This window comes from Melospiza georgiana, chromosome 10 (genome assembly GCF_028018845.1).
Source record: "Melospiza georgiana isolate bMelGeo1 chromosome 10, bMelGeo1.pri, whole genome shotgun sequence".
Taxonomy (NCBI): Eukaryota; Metazoa; Chordata; class Aves; order Passeriformes; family Passerellidae; genus Melospiza; species Melospiza georgiana.
The window spans coordinates 18,973,549-18,995,669 of NC_080439.1; the positions used below are offsets into that span (position 1 = coordinate 18,973,549).

General features: G+C 45.0%; 2 protein-coding genes across 6 annotated transcripts in view; both read right to left on the minus strand.

Moving 5' to 3' along the window:
* Positions 1-16,847, minus strand: part of INPP5D (inositol polyphosphate-5-phosphatase D) — a 56,195-nt gene extending 39,348 nt beyond the window's left edge. The window contains exons 1-3 of one of the 3 annotated variants that reach the window (XM_058031551.1): positions 16,767-16,847; positions 9,562-9,793; positions 4,670-4,733 (exon numbers count right to left, since the gene is read on the minus strand). In XM_058031551.1, the coding sequence (XP_057887534.1) occupies positions 4,670-4,733; positions 9,562-9,695 (198 nt within the window). In that variant the 5' untranslated portion in view covers positions 9,696-9,793; positions 16,767-16,847. Of the gene's footprint in view, positions 1-4,669; positions 4,734-9,561; positions 9,794-14,877; positions 14,945-16,766 lie in introns of those variants that run through there. The other 2 variants (XM_058031552.1, XM_058031554.1) reach the window with 2 other exon arrangements.
* Positions 11,415-22,121, minus strand: part of NEU2 (neuraminidase 2) — a 38,088-nt gene continuing 27,381 nt past the window's right edge. For 2 of the 3 annotated variants that reach the window (XM_058031558.1, XM_058031559.1), the window contains 3 exons: positions 20,392-20,484; positions 16,767-16,971; positions 11,415-15,039 (listed from right to left, as the gene is read on the minus strand). In XM_058031558.1, coding sequence (XP_057887541.1) covers positions 14,101-15,039; positions 16,767-16,971; positions 20,392-20,438 — 1,191 coding nt within the window. In that variant the 5' untranslated portion in view covers positions 20,439-20,484 and the 3' untranslated portion in view covers positions 11,415-14,100. Of the gene's footprint in view, positions 15,040-16,766; positions 16,972-20,353; positions 20,485-22,121 lie in introns of all 3 variants that reach the window. The other variant, XM_058031557.1, reaches the window with a different exon arrangement.

The following is a 22,121-nucleotide window of genomic DNA, read 5'->3' on the forward strand; positions in this document are numbered from 1 at the left end:
AAGAAAAAAAAAATGTGATCACTCACTGTAAAACAGTGCTGCCAGGGTATCTGTAATTTTCACTGAAGTTAGGTAAACACAAGTAAAAAGGGTAAGGCTCTCCCATTACAATAGGTAACAAGTATAAGTGTAAGTAATCTTTTTAAATAATGCATTTCAGCACAAATGCAAGAAGCACTCATGCACACAGGAATGATGATCTGGTGCTATGACTGCAAAATGAATATTTCCCATGTTTCCCCATGAAGCAGGAAGATGCATACACACTGCTGCCTTCTATCAAAGAGCTGGGCAGTTCAGACAGCCCAGAGAGAGGAAGAGGAAAGAAAAACAGGCTGTAACTTTAAAAATATTAAAGCAACGAAAAGGTATTAAAAAATGAAGGGCCTTGGAGCATGTGCTATGCAAGGCATAGTCTTTGTTCAACACCCTTTCCTCCTATTAATGTAAAAAAAGATGATGCATCAGGTTAGGATTTTTCCTTTTTCTTCCCCTCTTTCATGGAATTTTCTCCCATTTGTTGCCTAAGAGATAATAAAGATGATACTTAAGAGAGACAAAGACGTAACCATGGAGGAAGGGGAAGGGTGCAGTTTGCTGCCGTATGTCAGCTCAGAGGCTTTCTCTTTGGAAGCGCAGAAATGCCACCAGATTTTGGCTGGGGGATGAGGGGCTGATCTCAGCATCTCGCTCGCTGTTGAGATTGGAGGGGAGATGCTGCTGCTGCAGGGAGAATTCACTGCCACCACAGAGTTCTGTCCTTCACTGGCTCTCCTTGCTGTGGGTGAGCCTCTGCTCGTCAGAGTGGCCGCAGGACTGGGACCTTTGGGGTTTTTGTTACATTTTAGCCCAAAACCCAGCACCCACTGGGACCCCCCACTCCTTCTGCCACCACTTGGGGCTTAGTGCTACACTTCAGTTCATTGCTTTCAAATGAAGGCAGGTGTCAAGTTCAAAATTGCTTATCTGGACTTTTTCAAAAGGGTGATCCAATTTTTCCATCTGAAACAACACTTTTCTTCAACATCCTGGCAACCATGATCATGATATGGCAGGCAAGAGAAATTCCTTACCATGCTAACTGTTGCAGATGTAGAATCCTAATGGCAGATCACAATCCATGCCATAAAATGCTGGAAGGACATATGTCAATATTTTTTTCTTCAGCCTGAATGCAAAAGTGCAGCTTTGCATGCAAAAATGTGTACTTCTCTTTCTTCCACCTCTCCTTTAATAGTTAATTTAACCATGCAAAAAAAAATTACACTATAATTTCATAAGGGTGGGATCAGGCTTCAGAAAAAATGAAATGTACTCTCCAAGACTTAACAAAAAAAGTTATGCAACTTGCAGCTTTAAGGGTGAAAAAACTCCACAGAGTGGCAGAGGGAGAGCTGTCATATCACATGAGCTGTGTATGTAGCTGTGATATGACAGATCTTCTAAACCTGCTGTCATCAAGAAAAATTCCTGACACACAAAAGTCCAGATCTGGGCAGGAAGACAGCCTTTTTTTAGGAAGAAGCACTGTGCAGGTTGAAAAAAAAAGTCACATTGGGTTCATGAGTCAGAGCTCATATTTGTAATCAATACGGGCCTTTCTCAAGATTGAGTATTGAATCTTTCCTATATAATTTTTATAAACCGAGAAATGAGAAGCATCTACTGATTGTTGAATTAACATCTGATCTAGTTCCACAGGATTAGTAGACCCTTCCCTTTATTAATGGGATTTTTTAAAATGTCCACATTCCATCCTAGTCAACAGCTTTTACATCCTTGCAAAGAAGTAATATTTTCAAAAATCTGATCTTTTAAGACACATGAAGAAGTTTTTGTTTTATCCAAAAATCAATAGATGAGCGACCAACAAAAAGCCTGGCCCAGCTGGAACACTGTACCAAGAACAGCAGCCAAGAACACAGGACTGTTTTTCCTCTGAGCTTTAATTATAACTCTCACTGCATCTTTCTCTCACTGGAAGAAGTCAGCCCCTTTCATTTGCCTCTACCTCAGAACCGGAATAAGGCAGCACAAAGCAGGAGGTGTCATGTCTTCAAAACATGAGTTAACAACACACTCAATTTAGCCTATCCCTGGTATTCAACCTACAGCTCCTGGCAACCCAGCTTACAAAGGTACACCACAGTCACTCTGCATTCCGTGATACAGGAACAAGAGAAATCCCTTGCAACCACAACATGGGACCCAAGAGAATCTCACAATTTCTTGTTCATAAACCTTGATCCAGCAGAAGAGCTGCCCATTGCTACAGCACAGAGAAAAAAAGATTTCTTATTGCTGCAGTGTTTTGAGCACTGTACATGTACAACTCTGCAGACAAGAGCTGTACATGAAAACAGGCCCTTTGTCACTGCAGAAACAATCATGGATCCAGTACAACCTGGGAAGCACAACTCACACCTGCCTGGGTTGTAATGCACAGAACTCTTGGCACAGACCTTCACTGGCAGGTGCTGTGAGTAGCCTGTGCCCTGGCGCTCTCCAGAGAGTAGCTGCACATAGGTACATTGCTCTCTGCTCAGGTTTCAAACTCTCCTGTCACTCATGGCATCTGTATCCTGCTAGAACAGGCTCCAGGCCAAGCTGCATGTCCAGCATTTCTCACAGGATCTGCCAGCAGGGCAGCTGAGGGACGAGGAGGGGACATGGCTTGCCCAGGGCACAGAGGGACAAAGTGTGGGGCTGTGTGGCTGCCTTTGCAGATACCTTCTGGCCTGCCTTTCTTCCTCTCCCACAGGGCAAAACCCAACATAGGATCATTTCTGTGCTTGTTTTCCAAAAGACAAAACAGCTGCCAATCTCATACCACAAAGTTATTCAGAATTAGGGTTCCACAAGTTCCCTTCATCTTACTGCTGCCAGTGCAAAGAGCAAGGACACCATTAGCAGTGCCAGGGTCCCGTGCCAGCCATGCCACAGAGCTGGTGTGGGACATAGATAGTTGTGCCCATTGCCTGGGCCTCAGATGTCCCCCAACACTCCCCCTGCCTGTGGGGCTCCATCTGTGAACTCTGGCACAGAGAGATCCTGATCTCTGCAGCTCTCAGGGTACTGTCAAAGATGAACACCATATCACCTTCTGGGCTCTTACCACCACCACATCACATCAGCACAATGCACCAAAACACACCCTTTAGGACAGAATGGCTGGGATATATCAGAAGATGGGGGAATATCAAGTATCACTACAAAGAGCCTACAGCACAGCGTGTGGAGCCAGGTAGGAATGACAAGACACTGGTTCCAGCTGGGTGCTGGTCCCAGGCTAGCAGCCAGCTGAGCCTGCACAAGTTCCTTTGCACAGTGTCACCCAGTGCTCCATGAAGAGGGATGAACTTTGGTGACATGCCATAGTAACACTACAGACCCAGGTCATGTCCAGCATAGACTCCTGCTGCCAGTTCCTCCTCAGAAACAGAAGGGCAAGCGAGGCAGAGGAATCTCAATGGCTCTGGGGAATCCAGCTGTCAAGGCCAACAGGGCCATAGTGGCTGGCCCTGGGCACACAGTCCTCTGGAGCACAGCACCAAGAGCCTGGAGTTAGCCTTGGAGGCAATACAGCTGTGTCTGTGCAGAGCTGCATCTGAGTGGGGCTCCTGAGAACAGCCCAAGATACACAAAAGTAGGTCTTGAAAGAGCCAAGCCGGATGTGTGCACCCAGGACACACAATCCACCATTCTTACCAAAAGCCCACAGCTGAAAGCAAGCTGCCAGCACGCAGCTGTTCTCACTAACTCATTACTCTGCTTTCAGATATGCTGCCTCTTAGTGGAGATCTCAAAGAAACACTGATAACCCCAAAGCAGGTGAGGAAATACACAACCAACATGGTGCATGAGCGACATATAAGCTGCTCATGAAGTTGGTAGAAATCTGATTTATAGTATGGGAAGCTAGTTGTCAACTGAAATGGGAAGGATTTATTGCAGAACCACTCTGAATAGCAAGGCAGACTGAGTAGCCTGGGAATTTCCATTCCATACAGCAGGGAATGCCCATGCAGCACTGACTGTGCCAAGAGCATGAGTCAGCTGCAGCCCCCACTGTTGCCCAGTAAACCCATGCCCAATTCTTGGGGCTGTACAAGACCATGCCTCACTCCCCACTCCAAATTTCATTATTTATATTAAAACAAAAAAGAGGCTGAGAGGTGGCACCGGAAGGGGAAGTGGCACCGGAAGGGGAAGTGGCTCATTTAGGCTCCTAAATCAAAATAGGAATAAACAGAACATCGGAAATTCCTGCCCTCAGTCCTGGTACTTTCTGGATCCTGAGACCAGAACTCTATTTACATTCTCTGGGTGTAGGCAACTGTGCTGCAGTTTTGGATTGAAAAGATTCATGATGTATTGATAAGAAGTTGGCCTTAGAGGAGAAGTTATTCCACATGCTGAGCTTCTCAGTTACATAAAACATGGCTGTGCCACTGAATTGAAGGCATGTGCGTCCAAGAGTTTTGATGGCCACAGCTATGGACCAGACTGAAGACCAAAATCTCCACAGCAGTAGAGACCAACATTGTGCTGACCTGACATTAGTTTAATTGCTTATATCTTTTTTTCCCTCTTGGTATTGGAATTACTTTGAAAACCAGCAGTTCTCAAATACATTTTTGTGAGACCAAATAGTACAGAGATGGCTTACCTGGACAATTAGTTTATTTTCTTTGTCGGGCAGAATTCGGTATGTATAAACACAATTACGGTACCTGGAACAGACCACAGGTGATATGGTTAGACCATGTCCAGAAGGGAATCTCACTATGGCATCCCTCCCTGTGAGAAAAGACATTGGAAATTCCTGAAACACATAGATTGCTTCATGTACAAGGGTTTTAAACCATTTCTCTTTCTTAGTTTCTTTTCCTGGAGCCTGCGGACTAACACAAACCTGAGGTGTTCCTGGTCACTGAAACAGGAACATCTGCTTGCAGATGTCACTGCAGAAAGTGATATCAGCATTAGCTCAGAGGGCGTCTTTCCACTCTTCTTCTGGCCGGAAAGAGAGAAAACAGCAAGTGGCTCTAGCTGTCAATAGAGCAGGCGTCTCAGGAAGAAATGAAAAAGCAGGAATTCGAAAAACAAAGGGCCAAAACCAGCAATAAATGAGTAAACTGAAGGGCTAGAGCATTGACTTGTATTGGAAAAGGCAAATAATGTATTTCAGCTAAATCACAGTACAACATCTGATTGCCAGGCACATTTCTATCCACAAATCCTAAACAGTTTAAATGAAAACCCATCTCACCATCCTGGTGTGGATGCACACTGTACATGTGCATCTGTAGGGCACCCACAACAAATACTTTGTCCCAGTTAAATTCAATTAGATTCTTATTTAAGGGGGGATGAAGGAGTCTTGTGTTCAGTGGAGGGTCACATCAATGCATAGGAGCCCAAGGGAAGCCTGAACAGCACTGTAAGCTTAACCTCCCTCAGCAGCTGCTGAGCTTTGTGTGGTTCACCCAAGAAGTATTGACTAGACAATATATTTTTACCTTTCTCACAACAAAAGATTGATCAAATCTTTTAAGTTATCTGCAAAGAACTTAAAAGGTACAATATCGCTTTGAGCGACCAAAAGGTGCAGATTCAACCCCTTCCTTCTCAAAAGAAAGAACAGAATCCACATTCAGATCTTCCTTGGTTGTCACAAAATGTGGACTGAGGTCATCCCCCCAGCTGGGGAGATGAGGCAAATCAATAAACATCCTAATTTCTCTTAGAGTTGTGATGTGAATCTATTCATCATACGCCTTTCAGAATCATTCCACGCAGGAGAGAGGAGATTGCCAGGATTTCAGGCAGCCTTATACAAGGAGTCACAAAGACACATTGGAAATGAAAATAAGTTCCTCCTAGATCATAGCTGAGTTTTTCTAGGATGTCTGGAGGACATGTATCCACATGAACATGTGTCTTTTGATAGCATTAATGCAAAGGACACAGAAGAATTCAAGCTGTTTTTAGAGCTCATTTCACAGGCAACTATTCATACATCTGATACAGAGCTGGAAGTCACAGACATGATCCTCTACTGTAGGACAGCTACAGCACTGCTAATTCCACCAATACAGGGCAATCAGTGCCAGGTGAAGATATGAGCCAAGGAAGGGCATGGGGTTTGTTTTCATGTGTCAATGCAGCTCTCTTACACCGTTTACTCCTGCTGATATTCAAATAGAGCTAAGCAGAATTATTCATGCAGCAGAGACAATTTATGTGTGTGGAGATTATGAAACTGATAAATGAAGTAGCCCAATGGCTTCTGCTCAACAAGAGGACTCTCATGTGGCCCTCACAGAAAGTGGCCCATCACACACAGAGTTCAAGGCTGCTCTCATAATGCTTGTAAAAAGGTTTAGGCTCAGGACCAGTAAGATCAGCATAAGAACAATGAAAGAAGGGCAGTTGGGTGAGACAGGAGAAGGGAGAAACACTCCTAGGATCAAAGGAGGAATCCTCCTTGCCAGTCCCCTAATTTAGTGCATGTGGATGGAGAAGACCAGGATTCTTACTCCATTTTTCCCCGTAGGCTTCCTGTCCCTGGCATCCTGACTGTCAAGTTATGTGGTCCCAGTTGCCACCACATTCTTAGTCCACCCTAAAAACTGGGTTGAGTTCAGAATTGTTCAGCCATTGTTCAGGCTGTCCATGTGGAGGGTAAATAAAACATCAGCCTCCAAGTACTTATCTCCCTGTCCTCTCAACCAACCAGAGGAGGTAACAGTGTGACAAGGCAGACATTTTCTCACTCCTCTCCTACTGTATGTTTTTATGCACAGGTGATAATGTGCATATTGGGAGTTTCTGGAGCACTGAACAGGGCTGCTGTGCTAGGCCTGATGCCATGTGCCAAGTGCACCGTGAGAGAGGCATGGCATTGGAAAGGACATCTCGCAGGCAGGGTCCTCTTAGAGGGGTCCCAAAGCTGCAGCTGGTCCTTGAGTTTCACCTCTAGAAGTGTTGTTAGTCCTGCAGCCATTCATGGAGGAACTGCCAACAGAAGATCTCCTGCAGGAATGATACCAGTTCAGGTGCAGGGAACACTAAGCAGGCTCTTTTGGATTTCAGGATTCAGGCATTCCCCTCCAGGTGAGTAAAAGACCCCATTTCTTGTCAATAGGCTGACAGATCAAATGATTTAGGCACAGAGAAAGGAGGAGAAAAAGGGCTTTGTTTCTTGCCTTTTATGGGGCAGTGTGACCAGAACAGGGGACAGCTGTACAGGGGGAGGAGCACTCCCCAGCCTTTCACTCTCTAAATGCTGCTGTTCAAAGTTTCAGAAAGGGAGGCAAGGCACTCTTAAAAGGCTCTTCAAATACACCTCCTCTACTTGTCTATATTTATACAAACCCTGTTTTTCTAAAGCAGCTCTTCAATGAAATCAAAAATCTTATAATAATAAATGCTTTTGCTGGATTTTGATTGATCTGCCCAGTAAATATTAGAGCTATGTAGAATATGACATTTCTTTTTCAGAGCAAATTTCATGTTTTTCATTTTCCTTATGTATACAGAGTTGACACCTGCTCCTTTGCAACATAATTCTCTTTTGTGGAAACAATTTGCAGTCAGCCTTTCAATTCCCCACTCTCCCATTCTTTGTCTCCAGCCTCTCTATTTTTTAAACGAAGCAACTGAAGAGCTCAAACTTCAAACACCTCCCAGTCAATAGCACAGCTGAAACTGATACATCTCCGAGGAAGTTTTCAGCTTCAGCAAAGGTGCCCATTTTGCGGAGATGACATTCAGAGGGAAAGATTTATTCACCACCTCTCCACAAACTAACTGCAAGCCAGCATAAGCTGAAAGCTTATGTCAGATCGTTTGACAGCAGTCTGTGTGATGTTTCCCAGGCTGTAATTAATGCCAGTCCTTTGCACCTCTGATCCAGCCGCTCTTGGCTGGCAAGGCTGGGTGCTCCCCAATTCTTTAATCAAGCCATTCATATTAGCTACCTCAGAATGGATTTAAGAATGTAACCTTTGGCTCCCAGTACAGAAAATCATGGTCATTATATTGTTTCTGTTTCCTGATCCCATGTCTCTCAAGTCACAAAAGGCTTTCAAAGCTGCCTGCATAAACATTTACAATGGAAAAACTTATGCAAATGCGTGTTAGTAGGCCTTTCTGCAGCACCTTCCCTTTCTATAATCCCCACCATCCCTTGGTGAAAATATTTTGTGTACATACTGGTTACAAGTCAAATCAACGGGGTAACACTAAAATCACTCCATGGAAGCAACAGTCTGTTCTAGTAAATTGTTCCCTGACTGACCACTTAGGCCCTCAGCTCCTGTTACAGGATTTTCTCTCCTCCTTCCTGCTAGTACTGGCTGTTCATCTGCAGCTGCCCCTCTTTCTCTGCTCCCTCCAGAAAGACAAAACTCTTTGCTGTGTTGTTTCAAGCACCTTATCAGGCAGGCACTGAGGCTCTCTGTGCCTTGTGAAGACACCCACTCCCCAGCCACCACTCCCTGGCAGTCCAACACCTACACCCACGGGGCAGTTACCCAGCCCCATGGCACTCAGCAGCCGACAGTGCTGTCAGCAGAATCTGACCTGAGAGACAAGCAGTTAGCTCAGAGTTATAAACAGCAGCACCACCTTCATCACTACAAGAAATGTACTTTCAGACAGAAAATGAGAAACCTGCTTGCAATGTTTGTAATGTAATGTGGGGTAAAGATTAAATTAGTTTCATCAATCTGCTGCAAAATGGCAGCAAAGAGGATCTGATAGGGTCCCACTAGGGCTCTCTTGATCTCTCCTAAGCAAGGAGCAACTGTCTGATCTCTCTGTAAGACAAAGTTAAATGTCTCAGATTTTACCTATTGACTTCAGTCTCCTCTCACTCCTTCTCTCCTGCCTCCAGGAAAAAAAAAAAAACTGCCTCTCACAAACCCAGGGCAGGAGGCCTTGCCCTCTGGTTCCTGACCTAACCCAGAATGAGGGGATTAGGGCTGCCAGCACTTCTCTCCCTATTCCCCACATGAAACATTTACCCCATGAGCCACATTAATGATGCAGGTGGAATCACTGCTCTGCCAGGTGTACTATGCACAGCTCCAGGAACTATTTCAAGCCTTTTGCTGAATGCAACACAGTACAAGCAGGGAGCTCAAACATACACTGAACCAGAGCAAGAAAAGTGCCTGGGAGGTCCCAGGCTCCGGACTGGGGTCACTAAAGATAAATATTTGACCCAAGTTGTTAAGACACTCCAGAAGTTCAAGAGGTTATTTTCTCTCAAAGCACAGCAGCAGTGCCTTAGACCATTCTCTCCTTTTGAATCAGGGGCAAGAGCAGCGTGAGCAGTACAGCAGTACATAAACCATGGGTTTATTCAGCCTGGCTGCTAACCCTTCCCCACCCCATGGCCCAGTCTGGTGAAACCAGTGGTGCTCTGAGGAAGGCTGCACGTTCCCAGTGAGTAGAGCACCTGTTTGCCTGTGTGCAGGGGAGGAGGCAGGAGTGACCCCTGCCCAGCAGGGATAGCAGTGTGGGCGAGGGCGCGGTGAACGCTGTACTTACAGCACGCAGAGTGCATATGCTGAAGCAATTGACTCACTGGCCCGCACAAGGAAGCTGCCGTCCTTGCCTACTTTGGAGAGCAGGTCTTCAGCTCTGGAGCGAGTGATGTTGCCGTGGTACCAGCACTGATCCATTGCTGGAGCTGGAGGAAACCTGAATGCCAGCACAGGAGCTGCCAGAGCTGCCTGTGTGTCTGTGTGTAACGATCAGCCAGCTTCGGCGCACCAGCTTCCTGTTTCAAGAGCACAGAGAGGGAAAGGAAACTCAGCCACGGACAACTTCCTCAACTCAAACAGCTCAGAGAGTGAGTGTGACATATCCCTGCAGCCCCCACTCTCCCTCTTCATGCTGCTGCTGAAGTGACTAGCAAGCCCACGTTCCCTGCCTTTTCCTCCTGCTTTGTGTCCAAAATTCCCAGCTGGTGATCTCTTCTGCTCCCTCACAGATTCAGTCCCCCAGGCTTTGGTGGCCTGCCGTCTAATTTACGATCTCCTGCCAGATCCTTTGAGTTTTCATCTTTTTCCTGTCTCTCTGTCCTACCCACTACAGGTCTCCATGGGGAATAAATAAATCTCTGATCAGAAACACACTGTGCATTAGGATACATAGCACTGACTGCCCCATTCCCGCCTTGACTAGTCCTATCTAACTAGGTGTGAGGAGGGAACTTCAAAGAATTGAAAAAATAAAATAACTACTGCATGTCTCCATGCATAGAAGCAGGCTGATTTGTTCTAGGGATTTTTGACCAAAGCTCCCTGTCAGCTACTGTGAGATGGATTCAAAGATCTTTCCTACTCTAAATCCCCAAAGGTGGGATAGAGCAAAGCTGTGTCTGCAACCTGCGTCAGAGAGGGGAGAGCTGGAGCTTTCACTTCCCTTTTCTTTGTATGTACATCTGTCCCTCAGCTATGCTGTGTGGCATGCTTAGTGCTGCATCTCCAAGACGTATTTGCAGCAATGCCAGAACACTCCTACAGGGGCACTGCCTGCATGACAATTTTGGTTGTCTGTCCTGTACCTCCAACCACTCTGCTCTCTGCACATCCACGTTTGAGCTATACCTGAAAGCAGCAGCTGAGCTGGGAATCGAAGTCCAGCGGCAGAGGAAAGGTGCAAACCCTGCTAGCCCTATGCAACCGTCGATTCCAAGACCCAGGAGAAGTGCTGGAACCACAGTACCTGGGCCATGCATGAAGTGCTGTACACTGCATGGACAGCAAGGCAGGAGAGAACAGACTGTCAGTGCAAATGTGTGGGTGTGTAAAAGGACAGTGAACCAGCATAACCCAGCAGCCTTCTTGCTGCTTTCAGCTGTGTAGAGGCTTGGTCTGCAGTGTCCAGCTAAACCTCTGCAGTAAGATGAAACTGTGGGCAGCAGCAGCACAAAGCTGTGTGGCCAGAGCAGGGCCCTGCTAGATGAGCAGAACTGCACCGTGCAGGGCTTCCTGTCCATGCTGAGCAAGCGCTGTCTGCACATGAAAATTAGCTCAGCTGAACCTGGCCTTCAGCTCCACCACCATCCACACAGGCCCTTAGCAGGCAAACTCCTATGGATTCGAGGGCCTAAATGGAGTCAGACACAGAATGCCATGAAGTGGCTCTGCCACTAGCTGTAAGCTACAGAGTGGTTACACACTCTATTCTCCCAACCAAAATGAGAGTCTGCATATGGCAAAGGCACCATGCAGCTGCTCTGACAGCCCTGCCTGGCCACAGTGCACTGCTAACCTCAGCTGCACCAAATCCTTGGGATTTCTGGTACGTCCAGAAGCTTCTCTGGAGCACAGCTGCAACAGGAAGCAGAACAGCTCTGAATGTCAACCACTGCTTGACCTCACAGTGCTCTCCATGCAACAGACATGTATCTGGATGCAGAGTGGACAGAGCTGGTCACAGCATTGATTTTGATAAAATGAAACTGTTTGGAGAGCTTCTCCTGATCTTCTGCAAACTAACACCAGGTAACAAATACAAGCCCTCGTTAGACATCTGAGACTAATCAACTGCATACTTAGTGCCTATCCACCCCACCACCAACATAAATTTTTAGCAATCTGCTGCTACTTCCTTCAAATCCTGTGTCCAGGCACACACTAGTCCTTGACTTGGAGACAAAAACAAGGGGAAGGGATCCAAGTACAGAGGATGACTGTGACAATTGAATGTGCAGGCTGGTTTCTGTGAGTATCTCTTGGTCCTAAAAGAAAGCACAGCACAGCTTCAGCGGCTCAAAAGGTAAATCCCAATCCCCTGATATAAACAGCTCTGTGATCCCTAATGGCTTGTTAGCTTGGAATATCATCTTATCTCCAAGACACTATAATAGACACTTTATCTGAACTGGTTTTTCTATAGATGTCCAGGTAGTACTGTACCAGCCTCTCCAGAACCAGTAAATAAATAGTCTGTGGCATCACTCAAGATGTACAGTGGTCACCCAACCCCTTCTCCCCACTTATATTCAGCCTGTGCACTGCATCAGCATGGGAACTGCCAGGCTTGGCCAGGTAGAAACTTAAGTATGCATTTCCATGTCACAAAACTAAAGTATTCCATAGTACCTGATGAGGAGGTTAAGTCTATAGGGCAGCAGTGAGCTTTGCAGAAATCTAAATATACCATTCCCTAACTAGGCATCAGTGATAGGCTGTTGGCCACAAAGGTTATTTAGATTCTGGCCTACATCTAAAGAGCACTAGGAGTAATACCCAAAAAGTACTGACTACCAAGCCACTCTGCTACTCCAGCCCAGCATGTTACTGACCTGCTGCTTGGGAAAAGCTTGACAAGTTACCAGTGTATCTGTGAAGGTCATGAGATCCCTTCACTCCCTTGGTCTCTGCAGCATCCAGGTGCCCTGAAACAAATCTCCATAGTGAGGAAAGTCAGGGCCTTTTTTCCCAACACCCATGAAAGCTGTCAGTAGTAAAAGGCAAGGGTAGGAGCACTGTGCAAGCAGAGACTCACGGACCTGAGCAGTGACACAGCAAAGGATCCTATGGGACTTGGTAGTGTTCAACAAAGGGGATGTGTTCTGAGAGATCTCTGAAAGTTTTCTTCACCAAGAGGGTGAACAAACATATTTTCCTTGCAGTCACTGAATGTGTGCACACATGCAGGATACAACACACAGGAAACAAGCACAGACTGGTTCATATGCAGAATTTTGTCCAGAGGCATGGGCAACACTTTCCTAGCTCCATCTGCTCTGATGTGTCTCACATGGTAGCCATTTGTTTCTGGTCAGTCTCTTGTCTAGTTATTGTATAATGCCTCTTTTCAAAACACACTGTACAGTAGTAGAATAGTGTCTCTCTCACAAAAACTAGAGCTGTTTCATTCAGGAATCTGTTGAAAATCTGTCTACATTGGAAAGCCTTCCAGCTGGAGTGTTTTATGTTACTCTCGCCTTGGTCAGTTCTCCTTCCTCTGGCACTGGTCCTTTTTTGCTGAAAGTGGGGCAATGTTATTTGTTTGACATAGTGCCTCATAGGCCAATAATACTCTGTAATAACAAGACATGGTGCTGTCAACAATAAGAGTAGTTGCTATGTGGATCATAGCTTGGCAGCTGTGTTAGATAGACTAGCAAACACTTCCCCTCCTGACTCTAAATTGGGAGCTCCCTCTGCAGACCTGTCCTGATCCTGCAGTTTCCATGTAGGCAAAATGCCATTTTTGCCACTTGCTCTGTCCCCCAGCGTAGAAGGGTCCTGGTGTCCTCATTGACTCCTAGTAAGACTGCTCAGGGACAGGGAGCAGCCGTAGCACACAAGGCTGTGGTTTTCTCACACATGGGAAACTGCACCTTCTCAATGCAGTGTAAGCAAAAGGGAGAGTAAGCAAGAAAACACAGCATGGGAAGTAAGGAGAAGGTTAAGTTAGGCAGACGCCTCTAGGGTGCCTGGGAACTCAACAAGGCAGCCCCAAAAACACTGAAGAAGTTGGCATGGAATATCCCAAGAGCAAGGCATCACATGGCCTTGCTGAAATAAGGAGACAGAAAACCCTGGAAATTACAGGTGCCTGCATTCCTACATTGGCTGCAAGAAACAGTGCTCCTTACCAGAGCCAAAACAGCTTCCTGAAGAAGACGACAGCAGATATAGGGTAGTAAACCTAGTGCCCTCTCTAGAAGTTTCTCCACAACTTACTAAATACCACTCAGCACAACCCTGCTGCCATTTGTTCCCTTGCAGTCCCTGCACTGTCAGCACATGTGTCCCTGATGAGGTCTATCAGAGACCTCAAGGTGAGAAGCCCTATACAAAGGTCACACTTGTTTTGGGCATGTGATGCCTAAAAAAGCAGCCAAAGAGAAAGGCAAAAAGGGAGAACAGGCAACAAAAAACAAAACCAAATGTCTTAAGTTGTGGTATGTTTAATGGACTTCACAATCTACAGACAGAACAAGCCAACACCAAACTATGTGTGCAGCAGGAGTAAAAAAACCCTTTTGCTGAGGGATGACAAATGACAGTAAAAAGCATCAGCAAAGATGGTTTTCAGAGGGATGCTGATGGAAAGGCTTGAGACTCAGTGTTCTGAGGGAAAGGCTTGCTTCAGAGTGAACATGACAAAAATCATCTCTTCACATTGTCTGTGGGTCCCATATTCAAAGAGGCAGGAGAACAAAGGTGAGCCATCGGGCCCAACTCCCATGTACTGCAGATCTGAATAAGCACACAGGCCTTTGAAGAGTATGCTGGGTTTTGTCCAGTGTGCTGGATTTAAAGGGCTTTTGTTGAGGTAAATTCCTAAATCTTTTCGACCCCTTGGGTCTGTAGGATGAGCATAGAGTAACCAACTATCTTGACATCTGGCATCTGGGGGAGGTGGAAAGGCAGTAACACTCCCATGGCATCCTGAGGGAGGTTCTATTAGCATTTCAACCCGCTGGCCTCCCTCAAAGTCCAGCCCGTGGTTGTAGCTGACAGCCTGGATCCTGGCTCCCCTGTTGCTCCTTGCATTGCAGTAAAGGACCTTTCTGCCACAGGTATGCACCTCTGCTACCTGGCACTCCACTGCGCTCTCCTCCCCCACAAAGTTCCCCTTCTGCCATGTTGCCCCGTGGTCAGAGCTGATGAAGCAGAAGGCATGAGGGGTGGGGTGTTGCTTGGGGTCCAAGATACGATAGGCATAGGCAGGAATCACAAGGCTCCGGGCCTCATCGAGCAACTGCAATCCATGACCTGGCCCCACCGCAAAGGTGGCCCAGTTCTTGTACTCATTCCTAATGGTCCTGTCGGTGACATCCTGGGCAGCGCTCCAGGTGCGTCCTTGGTCCATGCTAGTGACATAGCAGAGACGTACCAGATTGATCTTTGTCCTCAGCTGATGCTGCTCAGAGATCTTTCCTGGGACAGCTATGAAGAACAAGGTGAGTTTTCCTGAGACTTCATCATACACCGGGCAGGGGTTCATAGATCGGTGGCCTTCAAGCTTTGCACTGACAAGGGTCTCCATCCTTTTCCACTGCCACAGTCCATGTGAAGGGAGACAAGAATGGAACACACTGTTACAAAGAGACCCACATTATAGTGCAAGGATGTCTGGATAAAAGCTACAGAAGAGTATGGGAAGAACAGAAGCAGGATAATGGATAGAGCAAGAAATGGGAAAACGATAATCTGGCATCACCAAAGGAAAGTGAAAATTATTGTGATGACACAAAGCATGTACACTTCACCAAGCATGTGGGTTATGTCCTTTTCAATTACTACTCCCTGAGGAACTGATAGTTCCATATCTCAATGCGGCTGGTGGCTGATGACATCCTTTAAAAAGCTACAGTGGCTGAATTTTCAGAAATCCTCACACACACACACATATATATGTATACATATATATGGTACACAGACATGCCCAGTGGTCAAAGTGAGCTAGTACAGACACTGTGCTGTGTCCATGGTTTTTAGGAAGTCACAGAGAAACCCAAGCCCTTTTTAAGCATCCTGGATGATGACAAATCCCTTCTCATTCAGGCTCCTGTTCCTCCACTTTGATGTGAATGTATGTGAATGGGCAACCCAGCCTACACTGAAGCACCTTGCAAGGGCTGATTACATGACTCTGGTGTGGAGATTTGGACCCTGAGCTGTCTGACTCAGAAAATAGGTCATAGAGCTGGTATAACTACCCAGCAAGCCCTGTTTTCTTCAAATGAATAGCACATAACGCAATCATGTTTCTAACACTAGCATTGCAATTACAAAACTATGGCTACATCATGTTATTGGCTTGGTAAGCAAAGCAGTAGTTTTCAGTAAGATTATATTAATTAACTTTTCTGCCCTGATTTGCTGATTAGCCTTTTTGTTCATATCTTATCTGTTTCTATCCAACTAATATTAACTTTTATTGAAAACTTAGTACTTCCATTTTAAAAAATTCATGTGAACACAAATTACTAAGTTTATGACCAACTGAACCCCACTAACTGAATTACAGGGACTTACACAAGATGTTACCTGAATGGTATGACACTGCAGGTGGGCTCAGAGGCTGCTTCTACTAGGCAGACTCCAGCTCTTAAGAGCCTATAATCTAAGACAACCAACGAAGGTTTGGAATAAAAAAATATAATTACTTTTTTTTCCCCCAAGAAATTCATGCCTTTGCATATGCAAAAAAATTATTATAAATAGAGTTTCCACCACCCCCAGCCAGCCGGCAGCATAACTGTTAATAATAACTGGTAGGTTAATAAGGTAGCTAATTCACTGGCACCAGCAAACCAGACACTTTTTTTGCATGGAGAGACTAACTAGTCTCAATTGTTTTTTAAACCAGAAATCAGTCCTAAAATGATGAATTAAAAAAATAAAAAAAAAGAATAGTCACTGATTGCTAATTTACTCCTCCCCATCGTTGTGGCATTTCTTCCACTTCTCTGAGGCATTTCTGCCTCTCCACCGCATTTTTCCTGCTACAACAGAACTTTTGTCCCATCTCTGTATCTGCATCCCCAGTTGTGCAATGATGGGTTAAAGCCACCCCTAGAATATCTACTCCATTTTAGTCCCCCCAACGGCTGCCCATAGGGTTGAATCCCAGCAGTGATAACCAGACATGCATTATTTATAGGCAGATTTGTCTCCTGTACCTGGGGAGGAGAAGCTGCCCTGTCCCTACATTCCACTCAGTGGGGGCAGGTGGGCAGAGCAGGGGGCAGTGTCCCCCGCTTCTCCCTGCACTGGTACCTGAACGTGCTGCGTGGCTGGGTCGTACACGCCCCTGCGCATGACTATCAGCTTGGCATGTTCATCCACCAGGTCCTCTCGCTCCTCAGCAAAGGCCAGGATGATGCTGAAGCGTGGCAGGTAGAGCAGGGCTGGAATTCGATAGCTCCAGGTACCGTTCCGGAATAACGCTTCTTGCTGCAGGACAGGGAACGCAGCCATCGTGCTAGGGGGAAGAGACAAAGCACACTGCATTTTGATCCAGCAAAGTGTCATGGGGCAGATTCCACTGCTTCTTGCTCTCTCTGCTCAGTGGGACCTGTCAGGCATTGAAGCATAGTTTCAGCTTTGTATTTTCCTTCTGCTTTTCCAAAGAGAACCTGTGCATAGCATAGTAGCTGGAACTCAGGCCAAACTTACCCTGGGAACAGCCTGGTTGGTCTGACTGGAGTGTCGCAAGGTAAGTACACTAAATACAGTTAATTAAAAAGCTGTGCTTTGTTTTGTCTTTTTAATTAAATGCACAAGCTGGGATTTTTTTGTTTGTTTGTTTTGTTTACTCTAATTCAGTAGACTGTTGATAATAAGACATTGTAGTAGTTACCCTCAGAAGACCATTAATTTCTCTGTTGAGGATGTATCCAAAACTTGGCACAGAACTTCTGCTTTGCCAAATATGAGCTTAAAATCCCATATAAATTACACACTGAGGCAATCCCTGGCCCCAGGTGTGTCCCATTTTGAGGATGGCAAGCACTGAGCATGAATAAGGAAAGGAAAAGAACACCCCTCCTTCCATAAGATCAAAAAGCAGTCTGAATGGTGTCACATCACTTGGGATGTGACCAGGCAGAAACCTTGTCCTCTTTACAATGATTTAATAGCAATGTTATGAAGGAAACCAAGCATGAGGGACAATTTAAGGAAGCTGCCTCTGTGTAACTGGTCTGTGCTATGCCCCCACATATCCTCTCTTCCTCTCTTCAGAGCTACTTGGCCCTCTGTCCTCTTGCGCCAGTGAGCCAACTCACCCCAGTACAAAAGCCAGTAGATTAAGGGAATTGTGTCTTAGCAAATGGAGAAAAAATAAGAAAGAAAAAAAGAGAAAAATATAAAAGGAAAAAAAAAATTCTCACATGATGTACCAGAAACTGAAGGCTTGGATATTCCCTGCTCAGCAGAGAAGGTGGAGAAGAAAAAAAAGAAAAATAAATATTAAAAAATCAAGCCTTAGATCTCTGACGCATTGAGTGGGTAGGATGGCAGGAAGAAGATGACAATACACTATGAGTAAGAAATTCAAATGCCTCCTACCTCACTGAGGCAAGACTTGCTGCCCTTTTTGTGGAGGATTCTCCTATTTACCTAAATCTTAGAAAGTGCTGTAACAACTACTGGACATGGATGAGCTCCTGATGTTCTTGAAGGCTGCCTTGATAATTCAGGACCAGATATGGAGGCAGCTTCAGAGTGCTTGTACCTACCTGAAGAATAGTTTACACTCTTCCATCTCTTAGAAGATTATATTAGGCAGTCTAACTAACATAGACTTGGTCAATTTTTTTTTCAGTGTTTATTTATGAGTTAGGAAAACAAATAAACTGAGTTTATCCTCCAGACAAGTCTGAAGCACAAGATGAGCTACCTCACAGGACCATATATTCCACTCTATCCAGATCCATAGCTACGCAGCGAGTTTTCAAATATTCCTTCCTTCCACCTTCCAGGTGCTAAAATATCAGTCAGATTTTTGAACTCACAGGACTTCTCAGAAGGGTCTAAACTGCACTGCTCCAGCTAAACCAGCTGTACAGTCAACAGCAAGCCCCAGCATCACTGCCATTCTGATCCAAAGGCACTGGAAAGGGAAGTCAATCTCCCAGGAGCAGCTGCTCCCTCCTCACTGTCACAGAAGATAAAGCAGCGTGAGGAAAGGCAGCAGCACTGCTACCATACAGACTGTTACCAGAACTGGATCACAGCTATCCATGCAATAACATGAAGGAAATAGGAAGACCTTCCTAGAACAAATAACTGTGTTGTTTGCTACTTACCAGCATGGATCTGGCTATTTATGGCTCCTGAAAGAGAAACTCACCAGTGTGCTTCCAGACTATTTAAAGGGAGATTATTTAAAGGGAGATTAGTCAGCCTGTCTAGTGCAGCACAGGTTCCCTAGTGTTCCTGCTCATAATGCCAACCTGATCTTGCAGTCCTGCTTCAGAGCAGGGCAACAGGGAAGGAAAAGAAAGGGAAAAAAAAAATAAGAAGAAGAAAAAGAGAGAGAGACAGAGAGATCTGGGCTGGTCTGTGAATCCCTTGATGGAAAGCCAAGACACTGCTGCCAGAGGAGGCCATGCTGCAGCCTGCTGCACATGAGTCCCTCCTGTCTGAGCCTGTCACCTGCACACAGCTCTGCCCACACTCTCAGCCCCCCTGTGACATGCTCACTGTGAGTGTCACAACATCTTCCACTTACTGCCAAATGGGGATTGAGGAAATAGCTGAACTGGGAATAGCTGCCATAGAAACAAGCCTGAGGTTCCTGGACACAGCAACTATAATCAAGGAAAATACTGGAATCAAGTGACATTTCCATCTATCCAGAGACTAAATAGAGATACATGTGAGTGTGTGTGTATATACACTTGTACATACACTCCCTACACACAGTGTGGGTATTATGGCAGTATGCATATATATACAGGCTATGCATCCATCTGCAGAGAAACTTTTCCATCCTTTTTTAAACACACAAAGTCAGTATTCAGTTTTTTCTATGTTCTCCCTTGCGGATTCTCATGCAGAGATTGAGTCATAACAGTGTGAGTTTCACACAGAATCAAAAATGAAGCATCTTTAAATAAGTTTTAAATTCATAATATATATATTAAAAGAAAGTAAAATAGTGCTGCTTTAGTTACTTGTCCAGCCAACTGAAAGGAATAGATTTTTCTTTTGACCCCAACCTGTATCCAAAGGCATGCCCACCAACTAGATCCTTCTGACTAAAAAAGAAGCAAAATTGGCAAATCATTGACTGGACAGCCATACAAACAGTGTTCCAGTGCTCATATTCCAGGACTGCTGGAATTCAAATCACACAGGCTAGTCCTTCCAAGGCTACATTTCCAGGGCATGTGTGTGTGTCCATGATGCTACTTGGTTCCTAAACCTCACTGAAATAGCACTGGCTGGCCAGCAAGGAAGAAAACAGTGTTGCAACAAGCACACCCCAAGGACATGGGCAAGACAAATATCACAGCAGTATCTTAAAATACTAAGAGCTAAACTAGAATACAAAGGCCTGAAACAGAAGCAGGAGACTGGAGAGCTGTACACATGAACACAAAAATTGCTCAGACCAGTTTCAACTCAACAACCTTGGAGACAGAGTTAGCTGTACTTTCCTGAACTATGGGAATAAGAAAGGGGAACTGGATGTAGTAATTTTTTTTCTTAAGAGAAAATAACATATCTGATCACTTCTTTCTGGATGACAGAGATGCTAGTGAGGAAAAGGGAAATTTATCATGTACCCATTAAGCCAATATCCCCTACTGTGTTCTGGTTTTTATTGGGGTCTTTAATTTATTTTCCACACTTACCCTTGCAAAGTGTCGTGTTCAAGGAGGCTGATGTTTACCTGCAATTCCTCTCCAAGGCACGAGTGAAGCTGCACTGAGATCCCATACTTCACCTCTGGGCAGGACTGGGCAGACAGGGAAAGATGAGCCCACTGCAAACAGTAAGAGGAGAGGGAGTTAAACTGGAGGAAGCCATTACTCATCATTTGCAAGTTACAGAGCTGTAATGATTTCCAAAGCAGAGACTGTTTCCAGCACACCAGAAGAGTCAAAAGAAATAACAGTTGTCAACAAGTGAATCTATGATGGATTTAGTCCCTGGAAAGAGTCCAAGTGGCAGAAAGGAGAGGTGCTGGTAGACACCAGGAGAGGGTACTTGATCCTTCCACTTTTGTCCTTCAAGGCAGCTCACACGGACTTGGAGCAGGATGAGCCATTGCATGTTTATTTGCTTTAATCCTCTCCAAGAAAAGTGAGTAAAAAGCATAACATTTCCACTGGCCTCAGCTTCTGTAAAAACCCGTTCTAAACATGATCAGAATCAAGCTGAAATGACATCATGTCTTTAAAACAAACCAACAAAAAATAAGGTAAAATGCTTAACTCGGTCCCTTGGTCCCTGTCAGAGAGCTCTACACTCTGTGGAGCAGGTAGCTTGCTCTTGAATGATTTCAGATAGGTCCCAAAAGAACTATCCAACTCATTAAGGGAGAGTCTGGGGAAAAAACATAATCAAAAAACCCAGACAGAGTTGAATACAAAACTCAACTAAAATTCTGCTTTTCAAGGCAAGCACAAGAACCCAGGACTGCTCATTTTCTACTCAGCATCAGACCTGGACTTACAGTGCCTTCCAAATATATAAAGTCAATGAAGCATTATGCCAAAACACACTCCTTGTCTCATTTGAAGAGAAATCAGACATTTCCCTTGGGATATTGCAGAGAGGGGTCCCAGAAGTAGTCACATTCCAAATCCAGTTGTATAGGGTTAAGAAATAGAAGCCCCAGTTTGTTTCTAGAATAATTGCTGCACAGCACACTCCTGTGTGGAAGCTTTCCTCCCTCCTAAGCAGCACAGCTGTGCCTGTTTCTGCCAAAGCCCAGCATCAGAGCACTCCATTTCCAGCCTGCTTATGCCCTTAGACCAGACCCTACAGTAAATCTAGGCTATGGAATTTCTTAACAAGCCAAGCAACACACATTTATTTAGTCTACTAAATTACCCTCAATGCAAAGTCAGAAAGATGTTATCAACAAAAACCATCAAACAATAAACCTTAAAACAAATCTTAACATTCAGAATTCAAAACTGAAAAAGACACAAAACTGGAATTGCTTTAATCCAGCAGCTAATTGAACTAAACTTTTTAACCACACTAGAAACAGAAAATTTCTCTTGTGATAAAAATGTCATACCACATTTACAAGGGGATTTTCCATCACCCCAGTACATGCTTTCCTAAGCAATCAATCAGGGTCTGCTTTCAAACTGTTGTGGCTCAGCTTGGCAGTAGCTCCTGCACCTTAAAGTGGAGGTTTTCTTAGCAGGAGAGAGGAATTACATGGAGCAGCAGTACTTTTCTTAAAATATATTTGGTGGAGGGATACACAAACTGCATTCCTAGTTGAATCTACAAAACCTTTTTAGTTCCTATCAATGTCCACAGTTATGAAAATTAAAAAAGGAAAGGGAAAAGGAAAAGAAAAAATACCTTTTTACTCTGTGTCTTCTGGAAGTCAGGTCAAAAGGCAAAAAACAACAGAACCAAAAACCACTTGTATTGGAT